Genomic DNA, 21,905 nt, shown 5'->3' with positions numbered 1-21,905 from the left:
CCAGGAGCTCACTTAAAAACGTCTCCCCATGGGGGTTCTAGCAGCTCAGACTCAACATGTCTAAGGGAGAACACTGTGTCCCCCTTTGAAAAGTTGTTCTTTAGCAAGTCTTTCCCATCCAGTGACTGGAACGGAGCTGACTGACTGTGCAGTCAAAAGCCCAGGAGTAGCCCATCAGCAGGCCCTGGCAGTGCTACTTCCAAGTGCGTGTTGGCCTTCCTGCTTCTCCCTGGCCCGTCCCACCACCCCGCCCATCCCTCGCCTCACTGCTGCCTTCGTAGTTTCCCGACTGATCTCTCTTGGTTTCGACAGTCCATTCTCCACACGGTAGCCAGAGTGAGCTTTTAAGACATGGAGGCATGCAACAGCCTGACTAAACTCAGAGGGAAAAGGGGGAGAGGGAGAGATTAATGAAAGAACATGTGCACATATGCATAACCCATGGACACAGACAATAGTGTGGTGAAGGTCTGGGATGGGGGCAGGGAGAAGAGGGATGTTTAACTGCGGGAGTGGAGTGGAGGGAGTCATTGGAGGGGACATTTGTAATACTTTCAACAATAAAGATAAAAATCAATCAATCAATCAACAAACAAACAGTAAATTGGATCATGTCATCTCCCTGCTTAAAGGCCTGCCCGATTCCAGATTGCCCGCCTTGCCAGTCTCGGTTTTGTGCTCCAGTGTTTCCTGTGGTGTCAGTCCCAGCGCAGAAAATTCTCGAGGGCAGAGGTGTCGGCTCTTTCACTGCTTCTCAGTTCTCGGTGTCTGGGAATTAAAAGCTCAGTACAGACTATCAGCAAATGAGAACATGTTCCCCGCCTTACTGTTAATGGGCTCTTCCCCTCCCGCTTTCTTCCTCTTTTGAAGGATGAGCTTTGGAGGATCCAGGAGAAGCTGGAATGCTACTTTGGCTCCTTGGTTGGCTCGAATGTGTACATAACCCCTGCCGGCTCGCAGGGCCTGCCGTCCCATTACGATGATGTCGAGGTGAGAGAGGAAGAGCCTGTGGGGCCTGGGGAAGGGGGAGTTGCTGAGAGTCGGGTCAGGATGGGGGTCAGGGTTCAGGTCACCTCTTGGGCCAGGTCTCTGTCCACTCTTCCTGTGCCGTCTCTGGAGACCTCGACCTCACCTGGATGTTGGGTCAAAACCACGTCCACCCGACGGTTTCCTTCCTGCTCCTTCTCCGAGGGGACAGGCCGTTTCCAGCCGGCGGGTACGAGGGCCATGCCTTCTGTCGAGTTTGTCCACAGAAATGTGTGATTGGCTTTCTAACTTCACAGTGTCTGGTCTTTAAGAAGGTGACGCCACAAAGCAGACCTTACATCTGCTTTCATTTTGTCCTTTTTCTGTAGCTGCCAGAAACACAGACGTTTTCCCATTTGTGACAATCTAGGGGCAGCTGGAGTGAAGGCCCTCGTTTCCCTTGAGCACTGGCACCTTGACAAGCGTTGATTTCACTCCCCGGGAGCTGCCAGAAACAGTTAGCTTTCTGGCTTAGGCATTTTGTAGTTTTATTTTTGTACCAATACAAGGTGTGGACACAGAGTAATTAGTAAAAAGTCATTTCTTCTCCCTTTAAGAGCAATTTGATATCAATGCATTTTCTAAAAGTTCTTGGTTCTTTAAAAATAGGTTTTTAACAGAGTATTGAGATACCTTTGGCTGAATGAAGAACAAAAAACTTAGAGCTTTCCTACCTGCCAAAGATGATCTTCAGGATCTTAGATCCAGTCATCTCTGAGGCTTGGCTTTGCCACGAGAGATTAAGGGCTGTGAGCTGCCGGGTCGGAGATTTAAAGGAATGAGATGGTGGTCTGTCGTGGGATGTAGAGAGCTCAGCGAGGCTTCCCGAAAGGGAAAAGGATGATAGCCTTCTTACAAGTTAAAGCCGGTAGTGGCGGCTCTTACGTGTGGAGTGAAATGTGTCTGATCTTTCATTTTTATGTTTTATCTGAAACTGGTGATTCATCCGAGCCCTCGGAGGCTCCCTCGGGAGCACCCGCCTGTGGGGAAGCTCTGACCTCGGGCCTGTGGCTCTCCTTCCCCAGGTGTTCATCCTGCAGCTGGAGGGGCAGAAACACTGGCGCCTCTACCACCCCACCGTGCCCCTGGCGCGCGAGTACAGCGTGGAGGCGGAGGACAGGCTCGGGAGGCCCGTCCTCGAGTTCACGTTGAAGGTAGGGACTTCTGCTGCGGGCGCCCCGCCCCTCCTGAGACAGTCAGGTTGGAGGTTCAGTGACCCCTCAGGGTCGGTCCCCGGGGAGTGTGTCCCAGGGTTTTGGGACAGCACTGCGGCTTGCAGAGGCACCGGTCACTGGTAGAAGTGAGCCAAGGAAGTGCTAAGTTTATTTTCCAAATGACCTTATGTAATCGCCAGATACAGTCCACGTCCAACAGGAAAGGGTCATGATTTGCTGTCCTCTGACTTCTCTCGAGTAAAAGTGGAAGGTTGGTCTTGGGCAGCTGTGCCGGGTCGCGGGGGGCGTTGGCACTGGGTGTAGGCGGCTGAGGCAGAGCCCAGCCTGGGACCCCTTCGTTTTCCTGCTGGTAAATTCCAGAGTGGCCCATGCTCCTCCTGACTGCATCGGCCTCTCCGCACTCTCCCCCGCCCCCTGCATATAGCCTAGCCCTTGGAGGACCGCCTGCTCCAGGAGTTGGCTGGTGCTGCTCAGAAAGCCTGTCTGTGAGCAGTTAGCTGCACCGGGTCGTGGCCGCCAACCCCAGCGGGTGGGGTGAGAAACAGTCTTAGAGGGAGAAGATAGCTCCATCATTAAGCTTTGTACCTTTTCCTACAAAACACAGATTTAATTTCTTTCAGTGTCAGTAAGATAATAGTTCATTCAAACCATTTCGAAGATGCTGCCTACCTGGCATACTTGTATATAGTTATGGTGTGTTTTTTTTTTTTTAATATATTTTATTGATATTTTACAGAGAGGAAGGGAGAGGGATAGAGAGCTAGAAACATCGATGAGAGAGAAACATCGACCAGCTGCCTCCTGCACACCTCCCACTGGGGATGTGCCCGCAACCAAGTTACATGCCCTTGACCGGAATCGAACCTGGGACCTTTCAGTCCGCAGGCTGACGCTCTATCCACTGAGCCAAACCGGTTTTGGCAATGGTGTGTTTTTTAAATTTCTTGTATCTTGAAGTTATAATTAGTGTCCAATTCTTACTCAGTGCCTTGTGGCCCCTTCTTGATTTTAAAATCTTTGCCTGCCTGCCAATAACTGGGGAACAATCTCCCTCTTTAGGATGGGTGCCTATATTGTAGGAGGCTTAAGTAAACAACAACAGTAAAGGTACCTTTCACTTCTTATGCGCTTGGTCAGCAGTCAGCGAACTGTGGCCCGTGGGTCAACATATGGCCTGATGCCTGTTTTCATAAATAAAGTCTGTTGGGTCCCAGCCACACTCAGTCCTTAGGTCCAGTCCAGGACTGCGTTCACCTCACACCGCAGGGGAGACTAGTTGCTGCCGAGACATGTGGCCCACAAACCACAAATACACAAACATTCTGACCCTTTACAGAGGGAGGTGGGCAGTCCTTGGTCTTGGAGAAGCATGTTTACCGAGGCTCTTTGTTGGTTATTTTTAGGCCGAAGGCGAAGCCGCCCCTGGTCTCTGAGGCAGGGCTGAGTTACCCAGACTGATGACTGGCTCCCTGCCCTGCCCTGCCCTGCCCTGCCCGAGAGGGTGAGGTTCCACCTGGTCCTCAGGGGTCGCAGGGTGGGACTGAGGAGGCGGAGCTCTGCCCACTCATCACCCTGAGCACAGCTCATTAGGAGAAGCCCCGCACCGCTCGCGGAGCAGGGCAGCATCATGTGCACAGGCCGTTCCAGTTGTATGTCTGTGTACATGCGAGTTGAATCCGTGAAACCCCTCAGACGTGATGGTGCGTAAATGCCCAGTATATGCAACAGAAAAGCTGGGTCCCCCTGGCGGGGGGCTGGGGAGTGCGGGCTGTATAGGTCCTTCTCACCCCCGAGTCTGGTGGCTGCCCAATTCAGGATGTTGGGGTGAACGCACCCTGGCATGGAAACTGCACTGTGGCCTGGGAATCTGACAAACCTGAGTTTGAATCCCTCTGCTGTCACTTAGGAGCTGTGTGTCTTGGGCAAGTTATTTATTTACATCTAAGTCTCCTTATTAAAACGGAGACCACAGTGTTTACATTGTAACGATTGAAAAATATTACTTTGATGCCTCCCGTACGGAAGAGATGGGTATATGTCAATATATTGCTGCTTATCAAATTACCACAAATTTACACAAACTCAGTGCCTTGAAACAACACACATCTATTACCTTACTGTTCTTCAGAAGTCCAGAGGGGATTTCCCGTGGCTGAAGTCAAGGTGTCTGTGGTCTGCATTCCTCCGAGGCCTCGGGGCGGGCAGCTCCCGGGCCTTTCCCTCTCCAGAGGCCGCTGCATCCTGGGCTCACGGCCCTTCCTCCGTCTTCAAGGCCAGCAACTGGCAGCCTGGTCTTTCTCGCACTGCCTTCTCTCAGTTCTCCCTGCCAATGCTCCTCCCTGTAAGGGCCCGCCTGCCCAACCCAGAAAATCTCCCTGTCAGCAACCTGATTCCTTTTGCAACCGTCGTTCACACTTGTTGCAATTGTCTGTGCACGGGCGCCGGGGTGAGGACGTAGACATCTTCGGGGGCCTGCCACAGTGCCCTCGGCTGCTTCTCCTCTCCCCCTCCCTGCAGGCTTTCCTTCCCACCATTCCTCCAGAACCCCCTTCTCAAGGTTACCGTGACCTCCCCGCCGTCAGGGACAGGGGTCAACTCCGAGTCCCCACCTTAGTCTGCCTGTTGGCAGCATTTGACACTGGGACACTCGCCTTCTTCCCGGGGTGTCCGGGAAGCACCCTCTCTTGGTTTTCTCCTCCTTCTGACTGTTGCTGGTCCTTCTCCATTGTTTTGTCCTCAGCCTTCCCACCTCTGCAGGGTAGGGGGCCAGGGCCATTTCCTGGACCTCTTTTCTCAATCCATGGCCACTCCAAGGATTAAATGCCTTCTACACTGATGTATCTTCAATGCTGTGTTGTGTCTCTAGTCCATGTCTTCAAACTCTAGACTTAAATAGTCTCAATTAGGTAAAAGGTGTTGAAAATTTCATATTTCCCAAATCAAAACCACGTCCCACCCTGTCCCAGCCTCCTCCGCTCTATAAATGTGTCACCATTTTTCTACTTGTTTAGGACAAACCCCTTGGACATGGATTTATACAAAAACCTCCTATTTGGTGTTCCCCTGGCAGACTTTTCTGACATAACCACCACAGTGGTCCCTTTGAGATCCGGTGCCCCTTTTGCCCAGCCTCCAGGACTTTGTATTAAACCCAGAGTAAAAGCCCAGTCCTGAGAACAACCCGGAAGGCCCTATAGTCTGCTGCTTTGCTATCTTCTCCCCTCCCCTCCCCTCCCCTCCCCTCCCCTCCCCTCCCCTCCCCTCTCCTCCCCTCCCCTCCCCTCCCCTCCCCTCCCCTCCCCTCCCCTCCCCTCCCCTCCCCTCCCCTCCCATCATGTCCACCTTCACTCACTACCCTGAGCTACACTAGCTCCTCCAATGCGCTGGGCATGTTCCAGCCTTAGGACCTTGGCACTGCCCGCCACCCCCCCCACCCCCCAGCCCCAATGCTTTCTCCCCAGGTGGTCACATGGCTGGCTCACTCACTTCCTAAAGTCTCTACTGAGATGTCCCTCCAGCAGAGCGCGTTTTCCCTGAGCATTCTGGATAAAATAGCTTCCCTCTTACCCAGGCACACCCACCTCCCCTTCCATCAGCATCCGCCCCTCCCCTTCCTCTGTTGGCTGTGCTTGCATCGCATTCACCACCACTTGACATTACTTAGTTGCTACTTTTAAAAATCTAAGCCAAACCGGCATGTCTTCATTGTGTTTGTGATCTCTTCTCCCTTCTCAAATGTCTGCTCATTGGAATGTACTGCACGAGGCAGGTCTTTGCTCAGTGCCTAACGCGGGGCCTGGCGTGGGGGGAGGCGGGGGAGTGGTAACCAGTGCTTGTGGGATGAGTAAATAAATGAATTAATGAAGTAGGTATGTGAGGGACTCACCAGAGGACTGGCATTGAAACACCCAGCAACGCTAGCTCTAACTGTGAGGAAAGCATTTGTGTACTTGAACTACTGATTTCCCGGTCAGCTGGGTTAATGACAAGCAAGCCTCCAGGACAGCCCTTTGAATATAATAGTTGCATATTCTTTCTTGCTTTAAGGCAGATCTTAACATTTAAAAAAAGTTTTAAATCTGATATTTTCTTTTTAATTTTTAAACATTTTTACTGATTTTAGAGAGGAAGGGAGAGGGGGAGAGAGAGATAGAAACATCAATGATGAGAGAGAATCATTGATTGGCTGCCTCTTGCATGTCCCCCGCTGGGGATCGAGCCCACAACCAGGGCATGTGCCCTTAACCAAAATCGAACCCAGGACCCTTCAGTTTGCAAGCCGACGCTCTATCCACGAAGCCAAACCAGCTTGGGCTAAATCTGATATATTTTTTTTTTTTTTAATATATTTTATTGATTTTTCACAGAGAGGAAGGGAGAGGGACAGAGAGTCAGAAACATCGATGAGAGAGAAACATCGATCAGCTGCCTCCTGCACACCCCCCACTGGGGATGTGCCCGCAACCAAGGTACATGCCCTTGACCGGAATCGAACCTGTGACCCTTCAGTCCGCAGGCCGACGCTCTATCCACTGAGCCAAACCGGTTAGGGCCTGATATTTCTTTAAAGCATTTTTAAAAAATATGTTTCTATTGATTTTAGAGAGAGAGGAAGGAGAGGGATAGAGAGATAGAACATCTGCCTCCTACATGCCCCACCCAGAGAATGCGGCCTGAAACCTGGGCGTGTGTCCTGACCAGGAATAGAACCTCTTGGTTCATGGGCCAACACTCAACCAGTGAGCCACACCGGCTGGACAATCTGATATTTCTTGAGCTCTCCCACCCAGTGAGCCAGAGGATCCGTGCTCCTACCTAGTGAGCCAGAGGGTCCACGCCCTTACCCAGTGAGCCAGAGGGTCTGTGCTTGTACCCAGTGAGCCAGAGGGTCTGTGCTTGTACCCAGTGAGCCAGAGGGTCCGCGCCCTTACCCAGTGAGCCAGAGGGTCTGTGCTTGTACCCAGTGAGCCAGAGGGTCCACGCCCTTACCCAGTGAGCCAGAGGGTCCACGCCCTTACCCAGTGAGCCAGAGGGTCCACGCCCTTACCCAGTGAGCCAGAGGGTCCGCGCCCTTACCCAGTGAGCCAGAGGGTCCGCGCCCTTACCCAGTGAGCCAGAGGGTCCGCGCCCTTACCCAGTGAGCCAGAGGGTCTGTGCTTGTACCCAGTGAGCCAGAGGGTCCGCGCCCTTACCCAGTGAGCCAGAGGGTCCACGCCCTTACCCAGTGAGCCAGAGGGTCCGCGCCCTTACCCAGTGAGCCAGAGGGTCTGCGCCCTTACCCAGTGAGCCAGAGGGTCCGCGCCCTTACCCAGTGAGCCAGAGGGTCCACGCCCTTACCCAGTGAGCCAGAGGGTCCGCGCCCTTACCCAGTGAGCCAGAGGGTCCGCGCCCTTACCCAGTGAGCCAGAGGGTCCGCGCCCTTACCCAGTGAGCCAGAGGGTCTGTGCTTGTACCCAGTGAGCCAGAGGGTCCGCGCCCTTACCCAGTGAGCCAGAGGGTCCACGCCCTTACCCAGTGAGCCAGAGGGTCCGCGCCCTTACCCAGTGAGCCAGAGGGTCCGCGCCCTTACCCAGTGAGCCAGAGGGTCTGTGCTTGTACCCAGTGAGCCAGAGGGTCCACGCCCTTACCCAGTGAGCCAGAGGGTCCGCGCCCTTACCCAGTGAGCCAGAGGGTCCACGCCCTTACCCAGTGAGCCAGAGGGTCCACGCCCTTACCCAGTGAGCCAGAGGGTCCGCGCCCTTACCCAGTGAGCCAGAGGGTCTGTGCTTGTACCCAGTGAGCCAGAGGGTCCGCGCTCCTACCCAGTGAGCCAGAGGGTCTGTGCTTGTACCCAGTGAGCCAGAGGGTCCGCGCTCCTACCCAGTGAGCCAGAGGGTCTGTGCTTGTACCCAGTGAGCCAGAGGGTCCACGCCCTTACCCAGTGAGCCAGAGGGTCCACGCCCTTACCCAGTGAGCCAGAGGGTCCACGCCCTTACCCAGTGAGCCAGAGGGTCCACGCCCTTACCCAGTGAGCCAGAGGGTCCACGCCCTTACCCAGTGAGCCAGAGGGTCCACGCCCTTACCCAGTGAGCCAGAGGGTCCGTGCCCTTACCCAGTGAGCCAGAGGGTCTGTGCTTGTACCCAGTGAGCCAGAGGGTCCGCGCCCTTACCCAGTTAGCCAGAGAGTCCGCGCCCTTACCCAGTGAGCCAGAGGGTCCGCGCCCTTACCCAGTGAGCCAGAGGGTCTGTGCTTGTACCCAGTGAGCCAGAGGGTCCGCGCTCCTACCCAGTGAGCCAGAGGGTCCGCGCTCCTACCCAGTGAGCCAGAGGGTCCGCGCTCCTACCCAGTGAGCCCGACTGCTTCCTGTGGCTGCAGACGGGAGAGAAGCAGCTCTCCAGAGCCCTCTTCGCCCCTCGGCAGCTGCTGCAGTGCCCTTCATCTGGTGGGAGTAGGAGGCAGCTCAGGGCAGGGGTGGTTTGGGGAGGGCATTTCTGTCACTGGCTTGGGAGAGAGCCAGACAGGGTGGAGGAGGCTCACCTGCCTGAAGAAGTACCTGATCTTTACTTCTGTCTAATTTTAGGTTCAGGTGAGGGGTTATTTGGTGTTTCATGCTTTCATTCGAACATTTCTCGAGTCTGTCATGTGTGATGGGTGCCCTGGTAGTCTGGGTTCTGGGAATACAGATGGAGATAGGCTGTGCCTGGAAGGGTGCACAGACTGGCAGAGACTGGCAGGGACTGGTGGGTAAAGCCGTGTTATAACAGCCCACCAATCACCGCCCGAAAGCTCCTTTATCCCTCAAGGTAATCCTGTGAGATTTGGGATGTTGCCTCCATTTTTTAAAAAAATTTAATAAATCTTTATTGTTCAGATTATTACAATTGTTCCTCTTTTTTCCCCCCATAGCTCCCCTCCACCCGGTTCCCACCCTACCCTCTGCCCTTACCCCGCCCCCCCGCCATGTCCTCATCCATAGGTGTACAATTTTTGTCCAGTCTCTCCCTGCACCCCCCACACCCCCTTTCCCCCAAGAATTGTCCAGTCCACTCCCTTTCTATGCCCCCGATTCTATTATATTCACCAGTTTATTCTGTTCATCAGATTTTTTATTCACTTGATTTTTAGATTCACTTGTTGATAGACATGTATTTGTTGTTCATAATTTTTATCTTTACTTTTTTCTTCTTCCTCTTCTTAAAGAATACCTTTCAGCATTTCATATAATTCTGGTTTGGTGGTGATGAACTCCTTTAGCTTTTTCTTATCTGTGAAGCTCTTTATCTGACCTTCAATTCTGAATGATAGCTTTGCTGGGTAGAGTAATCTTGGTTATAGGTTCTTGCTGTTCATCACTTTGAATATTTCTTGCCACTCCTGTCTGGCCTGCATAGTTTCTGTTGAGAAATCAGCTGACAGTCGTATGGGTGCTCCCTTGTAGGTAACTAACTGTTTTTCTCTTGCTGCTTTTAATATTCTCTCTTTGTCTTTTGCTCTTGGCATTTTAATTATGATGTGTCTTGGTGTGGTCCTCTTTGGATTCCTTTTGTTTGGGGTTATCTGTGCTTCCTGGACTTGTAAGTCTATTTCTTTCACCAGGTAGGGGAAGTTTTCTGTCATTATTTCTTCAAATAGGTTTTCAGTATCTTGCTCTCTCTTTTCTTCTGGCACCCCCATAATTCTGATGTTGGTACGCTTGAAGTTGTCCCAAAGGCTCCTTACACTATCTTCATATTTTTGGATTTTTTTTTGCTTTTTGCTTTTCCGGTTGAGTGTTTTTTGCTTCTTTGTATTTCAATTCTTTGACTTGATTCTTGTGATCCTCTAGTCTGCTGTTAGATCTCTGTATAATATTTTTTATTTCAGTCAGTGTATGTTTAATTTCTAGTTGGTCCTTTTTCATATCCTTGAGGGTCTCGCTAAATTTATCGGCCTTTTCTAGGAAATTCTTGAAAAACCTTATAACCGTGGTTTTGAACTCTATATCCAGTCGTTTGCTTTCCTCCATTTCTTTCATTTGTGATCTGTTTCTTTGTCTCCGCATTTTGGCTGCTTCCTTGAGTTGATAGAGTGGCTTTGTGTGCTAGGTGTCCTCTAGGGCACAGTGGCTCAGCCTCCCCAGTTACCTGAGATGGACACTCTTGGTGCACCCCTTTGTGGGCTGTGTGCACAGTCTTGTTGTAGTTAAGCCTTGATTATTATTGGTATCACTGGGAGGAATTGACCTCCAGGCCAATTGGCTGTGAGGATTAGCTGTGTCTTCACTGGGAGAACTTCTGTGCTGGAGACACCCTTATGAGACAAGACTTGCAAAGGCCTCTGTGCTCAGCTTGGATGGGGCGGAGTCTCAGGGCGGAGCAGACAGCATTGGTTTCCTGTCAGCCCTGCCCTACTAGGCCCCTGTGTCTCAGTGTCCCGTGGTAATCGCTGCAAGCACCTCTGAGAGAAAGCCGCCCTTGAGTTTTGCCCACTGCCAGACAGTCCAGTTTCTCCCCGAATGAGTCTGGGTCTCCAGAGTCTTGTCCAGAACTGGAGTTCAGAGCAGTCGGGAACTTTTGTCTCCCTCCCACTTGAGAAAGCCAGCCGCATACTCAGTTGTCCGCCCTCTCCGTGTGCGCGCCTCAGTACCTCTGCCTTCCGCTGTTCCTCTGAGTCTCAGTGTGCTTTTCTCTTTCCTGACAGTCCAGTTTCACCCTGTATGAGTCTGGGTCCCCAGAGTCTCACCTGGAACTGGAGTTCAGCGCAGTCGGGAGCTTTTGTCTCCCTCCCGCTTGAGAAAGCCAGCCGCATACTCAGTTGTCCGCCCTCTCTGTGTGCGCGCCTCAGTACCTCTGCCTTCCGCTGTTCCTCTGAGTCTCAGTGAGCTTTTCTCTTTCCTGACAGTCCAGTTTCACCCTGTATGAGTCTGGGTCCCCAGAGTCTCGCCCAGAACTGGAGTTCAGCGCAGTGGGGAGCTTGTGTCTCCCTCCCGCTTGAGAAAGCCAGCCGCATACTCAGTTGTCCGCCCTCTCTGTGTGCGCGCCTCAGTACCTCTGCCTTCCGCTGTTCCTCTGAGTCTCAGTGAGCTTTTCTCTTTCCTGACAGTCCAGTTTCACCCTGTATGAGTCTGGGTCCCCAGAGTCTCGCCCAGAACTGGAGTTCAGCGCAGTGGGGAGCTTGTGTCTCCCTCCCGCTTGAGAAAGCCAGCCGCATACTCAGTTGTCCGCCCTCTCTGTGTGCGCGCCTCAGTACCTCTGCCTTCCGCTGTTCCTCTGAGTCTCAGTGAGCTTTTCTCTTTCCTGACAGTCCAGTTTCACCCTGTATGAGTCTGGGTCCCCAGAGTCTCGCCCAGAACTGGAGTTCAGCGCAGTCGGGAGCTTGTGTCTCCCTCCCGCTTGAGAAAGCCCGCCGCGCACTCAGTTGCCAGTCCTCTCTGCACGTGCGTCTCAGTACCTCTGCCTCCTGCAGCTCCTCTGAGTCTCAATGTGCTTTTCTCTTTCCTTCTAGTTGTAGAATTTCCACTCAGACAGCCTTCCTGTGGTTCTGGATGATGTCTGTTTTGTCTTTTAGTTTTAGTTTTGAAATTGTTGTGCGAGGCAGCAGTTTAGGTGCTTACCTATGCCGCCATCTTGGTTTCTCTCTGTTGCCTCCATTTTACAGATGAAGAAACTGAGGCTTTGGGAGGATAATTTGCTATATGATCGTACTCTTGACAGCCCCACTGGGTGGAGAGGGAGCAGCTTCTGAGGCCCCGACGTCACCTCCCTGGTCCCTGGGCCTGGGCGGAGTAGTTTCAGGTATGTCTGGTCTTAGTTGTGAATGAAGAAAGTGACTGCAGGTTCTGACAGCCTCGCCGGGACTAGGTCACAGTGACACTCACAGACCAGAGGGGCTCAGCCCGCAGGCCCCAGGAGCCCCTGCACCACTCGGAGAGGTTTCTAGAACGAAGAACGGAAACGCAGCCTGTGTTTGTCTCCGTAAACCATAGAGGACAGAGAAGCTATCCTTGTTAACTCTTCCCCCTCTTCCTTTCCTCCCTATAGGCTGGTGATTTGCTATACTTTCCCAGAGGGACCATCCATCAAGCGGACACGCCCCCGGGGCTGGCCCACTCCACTCACCTGACCATCAGCACCTACCAGAGCAGGTGAGCACCCTGCTCCCCGCCTGGCGTCCCGGGACAGCTCTGAGTTGTGGCTGACGGCAGCGCGGTTCAGGACGACAGGAGGGAGGGGGCCGCCACCCTCGCACTTATGGGGTGGTGGGGAGGGGTGCTCAGGCTCCTCTGCTGACTTCATAGTCCCTGAGTGTCTTGTCCGGGCTATAGGCCGGCCTGGGCTTCCTCCTGAGGGTGTCATGGGAGTTTTCCACATTGTGGCTCCCGTGGTTTAGGAAGAAGGAACCATGGCTGCAGGCACGGCTGCGGTAGTGAGTCGGGCTTCTAGTGTGTGTGTGTGTGTCTGTCTCTCTGTAAAATATCTTTATGGTGGTAAATATATACGGGGTGGATAAAAGTAGGTGTACAATTGTGAGTACACTATTATAATAAATAAGCTGTTGTAATAATCATAATCTGCATGTCTTTCCATATGAATAGCTGTAAACCTACTTTTGCCTCCCCCTTGATTTTAGACAGAGAAAAAGAGAGAAACATTGATCTGAGAGAGAAAAATGGTTACGTTGCCTGACCTGACTGGGGATTGAACCCACAACCTGGGTGTGTGCTCTGACCAGGAATTGAATCCGTAACCTTTTGGCGTCCGGAACGACACTCCAACCAATTGAGGCACCCCGCCAGGGCTTAGCTATTTTTAAGTGTACAGTTCAGTGACATCAATGACACTCACACTGTTTTGCAACCATCACCACTATCTGGTTCCAAAGCATTTTCATCCCCCCAAACAGAAACTGTTACCATCGAAACCTCTGGGTCTCTGTGAAGGTTCCCACTTTTTACTGTCCTAGGAATTAAAGCGGGAAAGGCCGCCTGGAAGTCAGACCTAAAAGCAGTTCCAGTTAAAACCATGCTCCATTCCGGCAGGTGCTTTGTCACATGACAGGACCTGGGCAGTGGCACCTTGTGAATGATTTCCTGATAGCATTAGCCTTGCCAGCTCAAACCCCGTTTAAACACCCGTCATTAATGTGTCAGCAAGCAGGCCCAGCCCCCGCGCTGGCGCTGCGCTGAAGGGCCTTTGAGGGCTCACACCCTGGAAGTGGTGTAGGAGGGAGGTAGGCTGTGATAAATTGTATCTCAGGTTTGCAGAGCAAACTCTTGGAGCAGAGAGGATGCACTCAGCAAAGCTGGGCCTCACCCAAGCTGAGTGAGAGGGGACACGTTACTCAAGGACCCCGCACCCTGGTGGTGTCCCGGTGCCTTGGGCCTGGTGCTCCTGAAGGCACTGTGGCGGGGGGAGGACAGGAGGGAGGCTGGGCCTCTTCCCAGCACCTCTCCAGGGTGGCATGTGGAACATTGGGGCTTGCGGGTGGGACAGTAGCAGGTGACTTGGCTGTTTTACCAAAGTGAACTCCTTAAGAGGCCCAAGATCCACTCTGACTCGTAGAAGAGCACACAGCTGTTTAACGCAGTTCACCTCCTCCGGGGGCTGCTGCGCCCGACCACCCTGTGACCCTCAAGGCAGAGCTTGTTCTGGGCCGCGGGAAGGTCTGCGCGTGCCCTCCAGTTCCAGGACGTGAGGTTGGGGGTGACATTAAGTCGCAAAGCGGGAGGCCACCAGGTGGTCGTGGATGTCTTGGGAACGTGCTTTCCTGTGGCTTTTGTCCTCCTCTGCCACTTGTCTGGGAGGGTAGTATAAATGTGTTAATTCTGCTTACTGAGTGAGAAGCCAGAGTCATACTGTGAATTTCCATTTTGCACACAGCCAAGTCTGCTGGTGACATAGAAGAGAATTTTAAACAGCTAAGAGATGTTTAAAGAGAGCACCCCCGGGAGTGGTTTCTCACACGGGTGCACTTTTAGGGGCGAGCCAATTCTAAATGCCCCTGAGAGAGCAAAGGTAATTGAACACTGAATCGCCTCCCCAGATGTTATTTCTGGCCACTGGCTTCTACCTCCTACCCCATTGCTAGAGTTACCAAGTTGCAAGATCAATTCTTTGGAAATTGATGTTGACGGATATTTTACTCTTTTGTAAGGGGCGAAGGAAAAGGTAACGTGTAACTGCAGATAATTACATAGTCCGGGAATCTTGCTGTTACCCTAAATGTATTTGCTTTTGGAATTTTTGCACATAAAACGTTTTTGGTCCTATGATGCTTATTAAAATTTCCTACAAAGCTCTCCTCATAGACACTTGTTACAGTTAAAAACATTAAAAAAATTGGTCCCTTGAACTTTCTACTTCATGACAGTATATGTTTAATTTTCTGGTATCTTTAAAGAGAAATCATGAATCAAGCCTAGCTTCCCCCCTCTAACTGCCCTGGGAGGTGGGAGGGCGGTAGAACCGTGTGGTGGACCAGCGCGTAGGTGTGCCTGCCGGGCCACGCACACGGAAGGAATCAGAGGGCCTGGCAGGACCTGGAGTGCAGGGAAGCTGCTGTTTGTGGTGTCTGGCTTTACCAGTAACCAGTGGTTTCTGTATATTTTGTTACTGTTTTTGTTGTTGGTGGTGCGTGTTCCAGTTCGTGGGGAGATTTCCTGTTGGACTCCATTTCGGGGCTTGTGTTTGATGCAGCGGAGGAAGATGTGGAGTTCCGGGCCGGCATCCCCCGGCAGCTGCTCCTGGTAAGGAGAGAGCAGGTGCGGAAGGAGTGGGGCTCACGGCCCGGCAGCTGATGGCGTGGCTGACATCCCAGGGACCCCAGGGCCCTTCTCCCATGCGCCGTCGTCCCTCCTCCTGTGCTGACCCTGCAGAGCTGGGTGGTTTGGGGACGCACGGGAGTGCCGCACGTTGTGTGACCGGGGAACCCACGGTGCTGTGCGAACAGCCTCTCTGTGCTCGTGGTGGCAGGAGCAGGCCCTGTGGGCGTAAGGTGGCTAGAACTGCAGGGGCAGCACACGTGAGATTCCTGCCTAGAAGAGCCTGGGGGAGCCCGGCCTTGCTGTTTCCCTGGCTCTCTTGTCCGTCCGTCCGTCCGTCCTGGGTTTACGTTGGGAAAGCAGCCCTGTTTGGCTGGTTTGAGGAGATCGTGAATTAGTGCTGCATTGGGCCAAGGTGCGTTCACTGTCTGAAGCAGTCACCTTAGGATAGTGATTAGCTTTCGGAGAGGCAAGAGCCGAGACTGCATTTCCAGGGATCCCTTTCCAGGCAAAATCCTGAAAATGGATTTTTTTGTGTGTGCAAACAATAGGCAGCTTCAGATGAGCAGTGGTTATATGGAAATAATAGGACATTGTTCATAGGGGCTCCAGTCTCCTCAGTCCCCACTCTCTGGGGGTGACATGGATGTGTCTACACCAGGGGCTGCTCGGGAGACCGGGACCGAGGCCCCGGGTTCTGCTGGGTTCTGGGCCAGGACACTCCTGTTTCTAGCAGGTGGAAACCACAGCCGATGCGAGGAGGCGGCTAAGTGGCTTTCTGAGGACGCTGGCAGACCGCCTGGAAGGCTCCCACAAGCTGCTTTCATCGGACATGAAGAAGGACTTTGCCATGAACAGACTCCCCCCTTTCCATGTGGGAGACGGAGCAGCACTTTCCACGCCAGGTGAGCTTGCTGTCTTCTCCTCGGCGGTCAGGGCTAATGTGGTATTTGGAGGCTTTCCTGGGTGGGCCTCTCCGAGCAGGTGGAAAGGTGGAGCATTTTAGAATGACCACGGAGCTGGACCTGTCTCTAATGTGTGTGGTTGGACAGCACATGCTGCACACACGCCTGAGCTTCCTGTACCTCACAAGTCACTGCACAGACCTTGAGTCCCAGCAGGTGGGGAGTGAGCGCTCCGAGTTTTGGGTAGAAATGTGTGTATGCACAGGTACTCGGGTAAAACGCCGTCGTCGGGGCGTTTCAAGGACTTGAACATGGCGACATTCTCCTTGGCATTAACTCAGGGATGGGTAGAAAGTTGCCCTCGGCAGGTGAAATGTGAGAATGCCCGAGGTTATCCCCGACCTCCCCGAAGTCCCAGGTGACTGTTTTGTGACAGGTTTTGGCTGCAAATGACCTAACATGCGTCCGGTGGGTGGTGATTTCCATGTTCCGTAGCAAAGACCAGCAACACCAACTCCTGTGGTCGGGCCAAGTGGGGTTTATTGACTTGTTGCAGCGCGGAGGCCCCCACACACGATTGGGAGCCAGGGGGCATCTCGGTAAAAGGGCTCTGCTCTGGGGTAGGTGCTGTCGGGCAGTCAGTCGGGGATCCTGTGACTGGGTCTCGGACATCCTACCCCACAGCAGGAGGCCTGACGTGAAGCAGCAGCGGCCTCTCATTGGCCAGGATACGATCTGTGGCCTCTCATTGGCCAGGATACGATCTGTCCCTCACTTCTGCCGTGTGGACGATGTTCTTTTGCCCGAGTCCTGACATGTTTTGCAGTGGTCCTGTTTGTCTTGACCTCTCAGCCAGCCAGCCTTGTGTGTTACGTGGCCTCTGGAGCTGCCTCACTTCCGTAGAACACCGAGAGGCTGTGGCCAGGCCGGGGCCAGGGGCTTCCCTCTTCCTCAGCGGGGTTGAGTGAGAGCAGTATTTTTACCAACTTTTATGGAAGCCTGTGAATCACCAGTTGAGAACCACTGGCTTAAACAATCCCTTCTAACACTGATTCTATTTTTATTATATCTTTGGGGGAAGTTTAGGATTTGTTTTTGATTGTATCTTTTCAAAATAGCAAATGTTTTACCAGCACCTATTTTAATCTTTAACAGAACAGAGTTTTCTGAGTCTTGGAAAACGGCCAGAATATTTTTCTAGTTTTCCTTGTCTTAGCTGCTATAGTCAGTAAAGCTATGACCCCTTACCACTCTTCCCAGGAAAGAGGGCCCTTTAGGCTAGTCTGTTTGTGGTGGCTGCCTTTTCACTAAGTTAAATTCAATTTGAAAATTATTTTTTTCCTGTGAACCTTACTAGGTGGCTTTTCCATGACACCATGCTTGATCTACACAGACTATTTGCCACAGCCACACAACTAGTAATTGATGGGGTGGTGCAGTCTGAATGCAGGTGCTCCTTCTGGCGTCCACGTGTACAATAAGCAGCAAAGGAGGATAAACGAGACAGTGCTCTGAGCAGAAGGGCAGGGCCTGTCTCCACTGTTTATGTCAGTTTAATATATTACCGACTCATCGTATGTCTGTCTTCACTATGAGAACAGGCTCCATAAGGATGTCAGCTATAGCATCACTATAAATGTCAGGGTAAGAAGTAAATGCCCGGGTTGGACTCACTGCAGATTGTCAGTAAATGTGTTCCTTACACAGTTGCACCTGCAGACTAGTTGGATCCTGCTGAACCCACCTTTGAAAACTGCCTTTCTGCCTGGATTCTCTAGGTGGACAGCTGCCAAGGTTGGACAGCATCGTGAGGCTGCGCCATAAAGACCACATCGTCCTCACGGTGATGCCGGATCAGGGTGGGTCTGTGAGTATCCGGAGGGGAGAAGTTTCCGTCCTCAGGCTTGTCCATCAGACTAACAGGTGGCCACGCCCTCCCTCTGGCAGTCCCTCTGCTCTCACAGCTCAGTGCCTGCCATTGCTTTAGAGAGGATAGTGCCAAACCTCACTTCCACATCTCCCTTCCTGGTGGGCACTGAGGGCTTGCTTGCCCTCATCTCCCACAGAATCCTTCTAAAAAAAATTGATTTCAGAGAGAGGGAGGGAGAGGGAGAGGGAGAGATAGAAATATCAATGAGAGAGAATCATCACTTGGTTGCCTCCTGCACGCCCCCTACTGGGGAATCAAGCTTGAAATCTGGGCATGTGCCCTAACTGGGAATTGAACCATGACCTCCTGGTTCATGGGTTGATGCTCAACCACTGAGCAACGTGGCCAGGCCCACAGAACCCTTTTTATTCCCCTCACATAGTGATTAATGTCCGGTCTTTGCCCCCAGTTGGGTTTCAGGCCATGATGCTCAGACGACTGTGGACCCTGTCCATGCGCTTCCCTACCTCAGTCCCTCTTCCATCCTGTAAACTGCAGGTCTCTTTACATTCAGTTTTGTTGATGTTTCTTCTTTAAAAAAATCTCTATCCTGTAGAAAGCTATTCTGCTTTCCATACGTGACCCAGTAGTTCCCCAAACTGGCAGCTTGTAGAATCTGCTGGAAAAGTTTGAGATCATGAATTCCTGGACTCCATCTGGTCTGGGTTGGACCCTCTGCACTTGTTACAGCTCCCCTACAGCCCAGAGACCTTTGCAACTCTCCCAGGCCCTGAAGCTTCGCCCGTTTCCTCCTAGTCCACCTTCTCGGGAGGCACCCCAGGATGATCGGAGGGATGGGGCACCTAGATGACTCCATGAATAGACTCCATGCTCCAGCCGTCAGGGCCAGACCTGGAGAGGCTGGTTTCTGATAGACACAAAACCTCAAAAGTACACATCTTTATTGAAAAAAAATGCCGTCACTCTGCTAATCCATCATTTTGGGGACATTCTCTCCTAGGCCAAGGTGTTTGAGCCTTATCTAAGAGGGGACAGGGAATGACAGGCTCTGGCAGAGTCAGTGAGCTGCACTGTGTGGGAGGGAGTGGGAGGGACGTAGAGACCGTTGGGGAGGCTACTGTAATCGGAATGAAAGTTTTATAGATCACACAGCTGGTATTTCTTTAGAAGTAATATTTCATAATTTTCATGTCAAATTTTGATGCAAAAAAAGTGCAGGTGTGATTAAATGAAGAAACTTGAGTATTTCATTAGGTTGCTATGGAAACGGTTACTTTTTCATGAAATCAAGTTTCTGAAGATGCTCGAGCAGGTATACTGTTTTATCTGTTATTTGCTACAAACAAATAGTAATCTGTGAGGACTGTAATGAAGTAATAGGTGCACACACTGTATATCACAACATTTTGCCAAAAGAATTCTTTACAGTAGTCAGTAAATTTCACTAAAGCACCGAGGTTTTAGGATTTTTCTTGGTTGTTGACCCATGTTATTGGAAAACCCTCCTAGTAATGAAACCCTCTAAATTCTGTTGAGGACTTAATGCTTTTTCTTTTTAAAGGATGAAACTCAAGGAAAGATGGTTTACATCTACCATTCCTTACAGAACAGGAGAGACACACACATGATGGGGAACGAGGAAACAGAGGTTTGTTCCAACCTAAAGTGGATGCTTTTCCTGCGGCTTCTGTGGCTGGGAAGAGTCTGTTCCCTCTGATTTATGGGGAATGTGCTTTGTTATGACTGCAGTATGGGCTTAACGTTCCATACACCTGACAGCCCTTGCGAGTCACATGGTTCTGTGACGTGCAGACACTAGCTGGGACGTGTAGGAAAGGTGTAATGTCACGTGAAGCATTTATGCTAGGATGTCTTTCATGTAGTCTGAGTTTTCATACGGGAATCGGCAAATTCTGTAACTTATCTGATTATAGTTTATGTGAACAGCCTAGCCCATCTGAAACAAGTTTCATACTTATGAAGGGCGTCAAAAATAACGCCGTGCGGAGAGTTTTGGAAGTTTATATAAAGTGCCACTGGAGAGGCGTAAGTGGTGTATTATCTGACTGGTTTATCCTTTTCAGGCGCATGGACTTCGCTTTCCTTTATCTCATGTGGACGCACTGAAGCAAATTTGGAACAGCTCAGCGATTTCTGTCAAGGACCTGAAACTTGCTACAGACGAGGAAAAGGAGAGCCTGGCCTTGTCTCTCTGGACAGAATGTTTACTCCAGGTAGTCTAGCGCCTCTACGCACCTAGTCTAGGATTTCACAGACACAGGAAAAGCCAACATTCATATGTTGGGGGGCCCTGCTGCTCTGAGTAGCAGACAGGGCTGGAGGGATGGTTACATAGAACTTGACTACGAGTGTTCTAGTGACATGAGACCCGCCGGTCACAAGCGGTCATATGCATTAAAGAAAGAATGGCACAGTACTAAGTGTCCTAGAAAGTGGCAAAACCATACTTTTGACATGTTTATTTAATCCAGTGTGGTAGGAAAGGCACAACGACAATAACGGCATCATTTAAGTTTAAAAGTTACCTGGCTCTGTCTCTGTTCTTTGGAAGAAACTTCTTTAAAGAGCCTCATTGGCTCTGGAAAAATTTTAAGCAATTAACACGAAGGAAAAAAATTTTAACTTTTTTTTTTTTTTTTTTTTTTTTACAATGACAATATACATACCTTTTGTATACACAAGCCCCCCATTTAAAATAAAGTTACCCCTATAAGTTTCATTAAATAATGCTGCCACACTAATGAGAGGCACTCATGTCTATGGGCGTGAGCAAGTTTTATAGATGCTGCTTGAAAGATGACAGAAGAACCTGAGATTAAAGGAAAAACCCCAATGATATCTACATGGAAAGACCAAGTCTACAAAAAGTTCTCAAAATAGTGGGTCTTTGAGTTTAAACGATTCACTGTTATTTTACATTCTAAAGTGCATATAGATTGATACTTTAAAAAATACCACTGGAGAACTGAATCTATGTAAAAAATAGGACATTTTTTCTGCTTTCTGGCAAAAGTTGGGGATAAAGGGAACAGTTATCTCCAACTATCAGTTTAAAACCAGCTCAGGAAGGAAAAATGCCTGTGAACTGTATGGTTAAAGGTGGCAATGATTACCTGAAACTAAGCCCAAGGTGATGAGATCCTATCTGATTCTGCTTAAATAGAAGCTATTTAAAATGGGAGTGAAACACTGAGTTTTCTATTTCGTAGAAAAATCAACTCCACTTTTACTTACAGTAAAATGGTATAGTCAAGTCTCAAATACTATTTGGTTTTAATTTGAACATGTGAAACTTCCCTTTATCAGGCAAATACATGTCTGACTATCTTATATGGAGGTGAAACAATTTTAATAAACCCTTCTTGAGGGCAGATCAGGCAAAACCGAGGGTGAGGCCTCACACCGGGACAGGTAACACTGTGAGAGTCCTGTGGTCAGAGGGTGTCTGTTTAATACTTAGAGTGCAAGGATGGTCAGGTGATTTGTGCTTTTTAAGTCTGAAGGACTGAGCAGAGGATGGCCACAGACAACACTCCATATTTGAGTTTTTTTCCTGATAAAGTTCAGGTCCCTCCCTGGGGTCAGTTACAAGAATGAATACTTACGGTGCTTCAGTTATAAAAGCCTCAACAGAAAACCTTTAAGGCTTAGCTGTTAATATAGCAGCTTAATGGGTTTATTAACTATTCTTCAAATATTGCTAAAAATTATTCACGACCTATAGGAATTGACTTCCCCAGGCCTTGTACTCATCCACACGTGTACTAGGATGTGAATAACTACAGGTCCTAAACGATGCTGCCAGGAACGGGAACGTATTTGGTGGACGGGAGAAGGCACAGGCTTCGTAGACTTGCTCACCAAGGTGGAGATGAAGCAGGAATAGAGCCTTTCCCAGAAATCACGACCCGTTCTTCTCAGGAGCACGAAGCAGTTGGCAAGAAGATGCCGAGCTCCCGTGGTGAGCACCAACGGTCTGTGAAGCTTCAGGAAAAGCGCCTGCCCCGTGACCCAGGAGCTTCCTCTCCGGGGAGGCGCGGCGCGTCCCCCTTTGCTCTTTCTAGGGATGCTGCCGGGTCTCACAGGATTTCAATGTCCCATTTCTGTGTTTCTTCTCCCTCCAGGGGCTGATTTACAATGACATGGGTCTTGTCATAATAATTTCCTC

At 50.9% G+C, this 21,905-nt stretch overlaps 2 protein-coding genes across 5 annotated transcripts in view; one reads left to right on the top strand and one right to left on the bottom strand.

Annotated features, from left to right (window-relative positions):
* RIOX2 (ribosomal oxygenase 2) overlaps window positions 1–20,384 on the top strand; it is a 27,366-nt gene extending 6,982 nt beyond the window's left edge. For 2 of the 4 annotated variants that reach the window (XM_080656498.1, XM_080656499.1), the window contains exons 3-10: window positions 871–990; window positions 2,052–2,180; window positions 12,201–12,304; window positions 14,803–14,905; window positions 15,654–15,825; window positions 17,604–17,692; window positions 19,278–19,364; window positions 19,801–20,384. In XM_080656498.1, the coding sequence (XP_080512624.1) occupies window positions 871–990; window positions 2,052–2,180; window positions 12,201–12,304; window positions 14,803–14,905; window positions 15,654–15,825; window positions 17,604–17,692; window positions 19,278–19,364; window positions 19,801–19,959 (963 nt within the window). In that variant the 3' untranslated portion in view covers window positions 19,960–20,384. The remainder of the gene's footprint in view (window positions 1–870; window positions 991–2,051; window positions 2,181–12,200; window positions 12,305–14,802; window positions 14,906–15,653; window positions 15,826–17,603; window positions 17,693–19,277; window positions 19,365–19,800) is intronic. The other 2 variants (XM_080656500.1, XM_080656501.1) reach the window with 2 other exon arrangements.
* CRYBG3 (crystallin beta-gamma domain containing 3) overlaps window positions 20,165–21,905 on the bottom strand; it is a 130,095-nt gene continuing 128,354 nt past the window's right edge. Inside the window, exon 22 of the mRNA XM_080656497.1 lies at window positions 20,165–21,905. Coding sequence (XP_080512623.1) covers window positions 21,817–21,905 — 89 coding nt within the window. The 3' untranslated portion in view covers window positions 20,165–21,816.

Source organism: Plecotus auritus (assembly GCF_963455305.1).
Source record: "Plecotus auritus genome assembly, chromosome: 2".
Taxonomy (NCBI): domain Eukaryota; kingdom Metazoa; phylum Chordata; class Mammalia; order Chiroptera; family Vespertilionidae; genus Plecotus; species Plecotus auritus.
The sequence above is the reverse complement of the archived record's forward strand: the minus strand, read 5'-3'. Positions and strand labels throughout refer to the sequence as shown.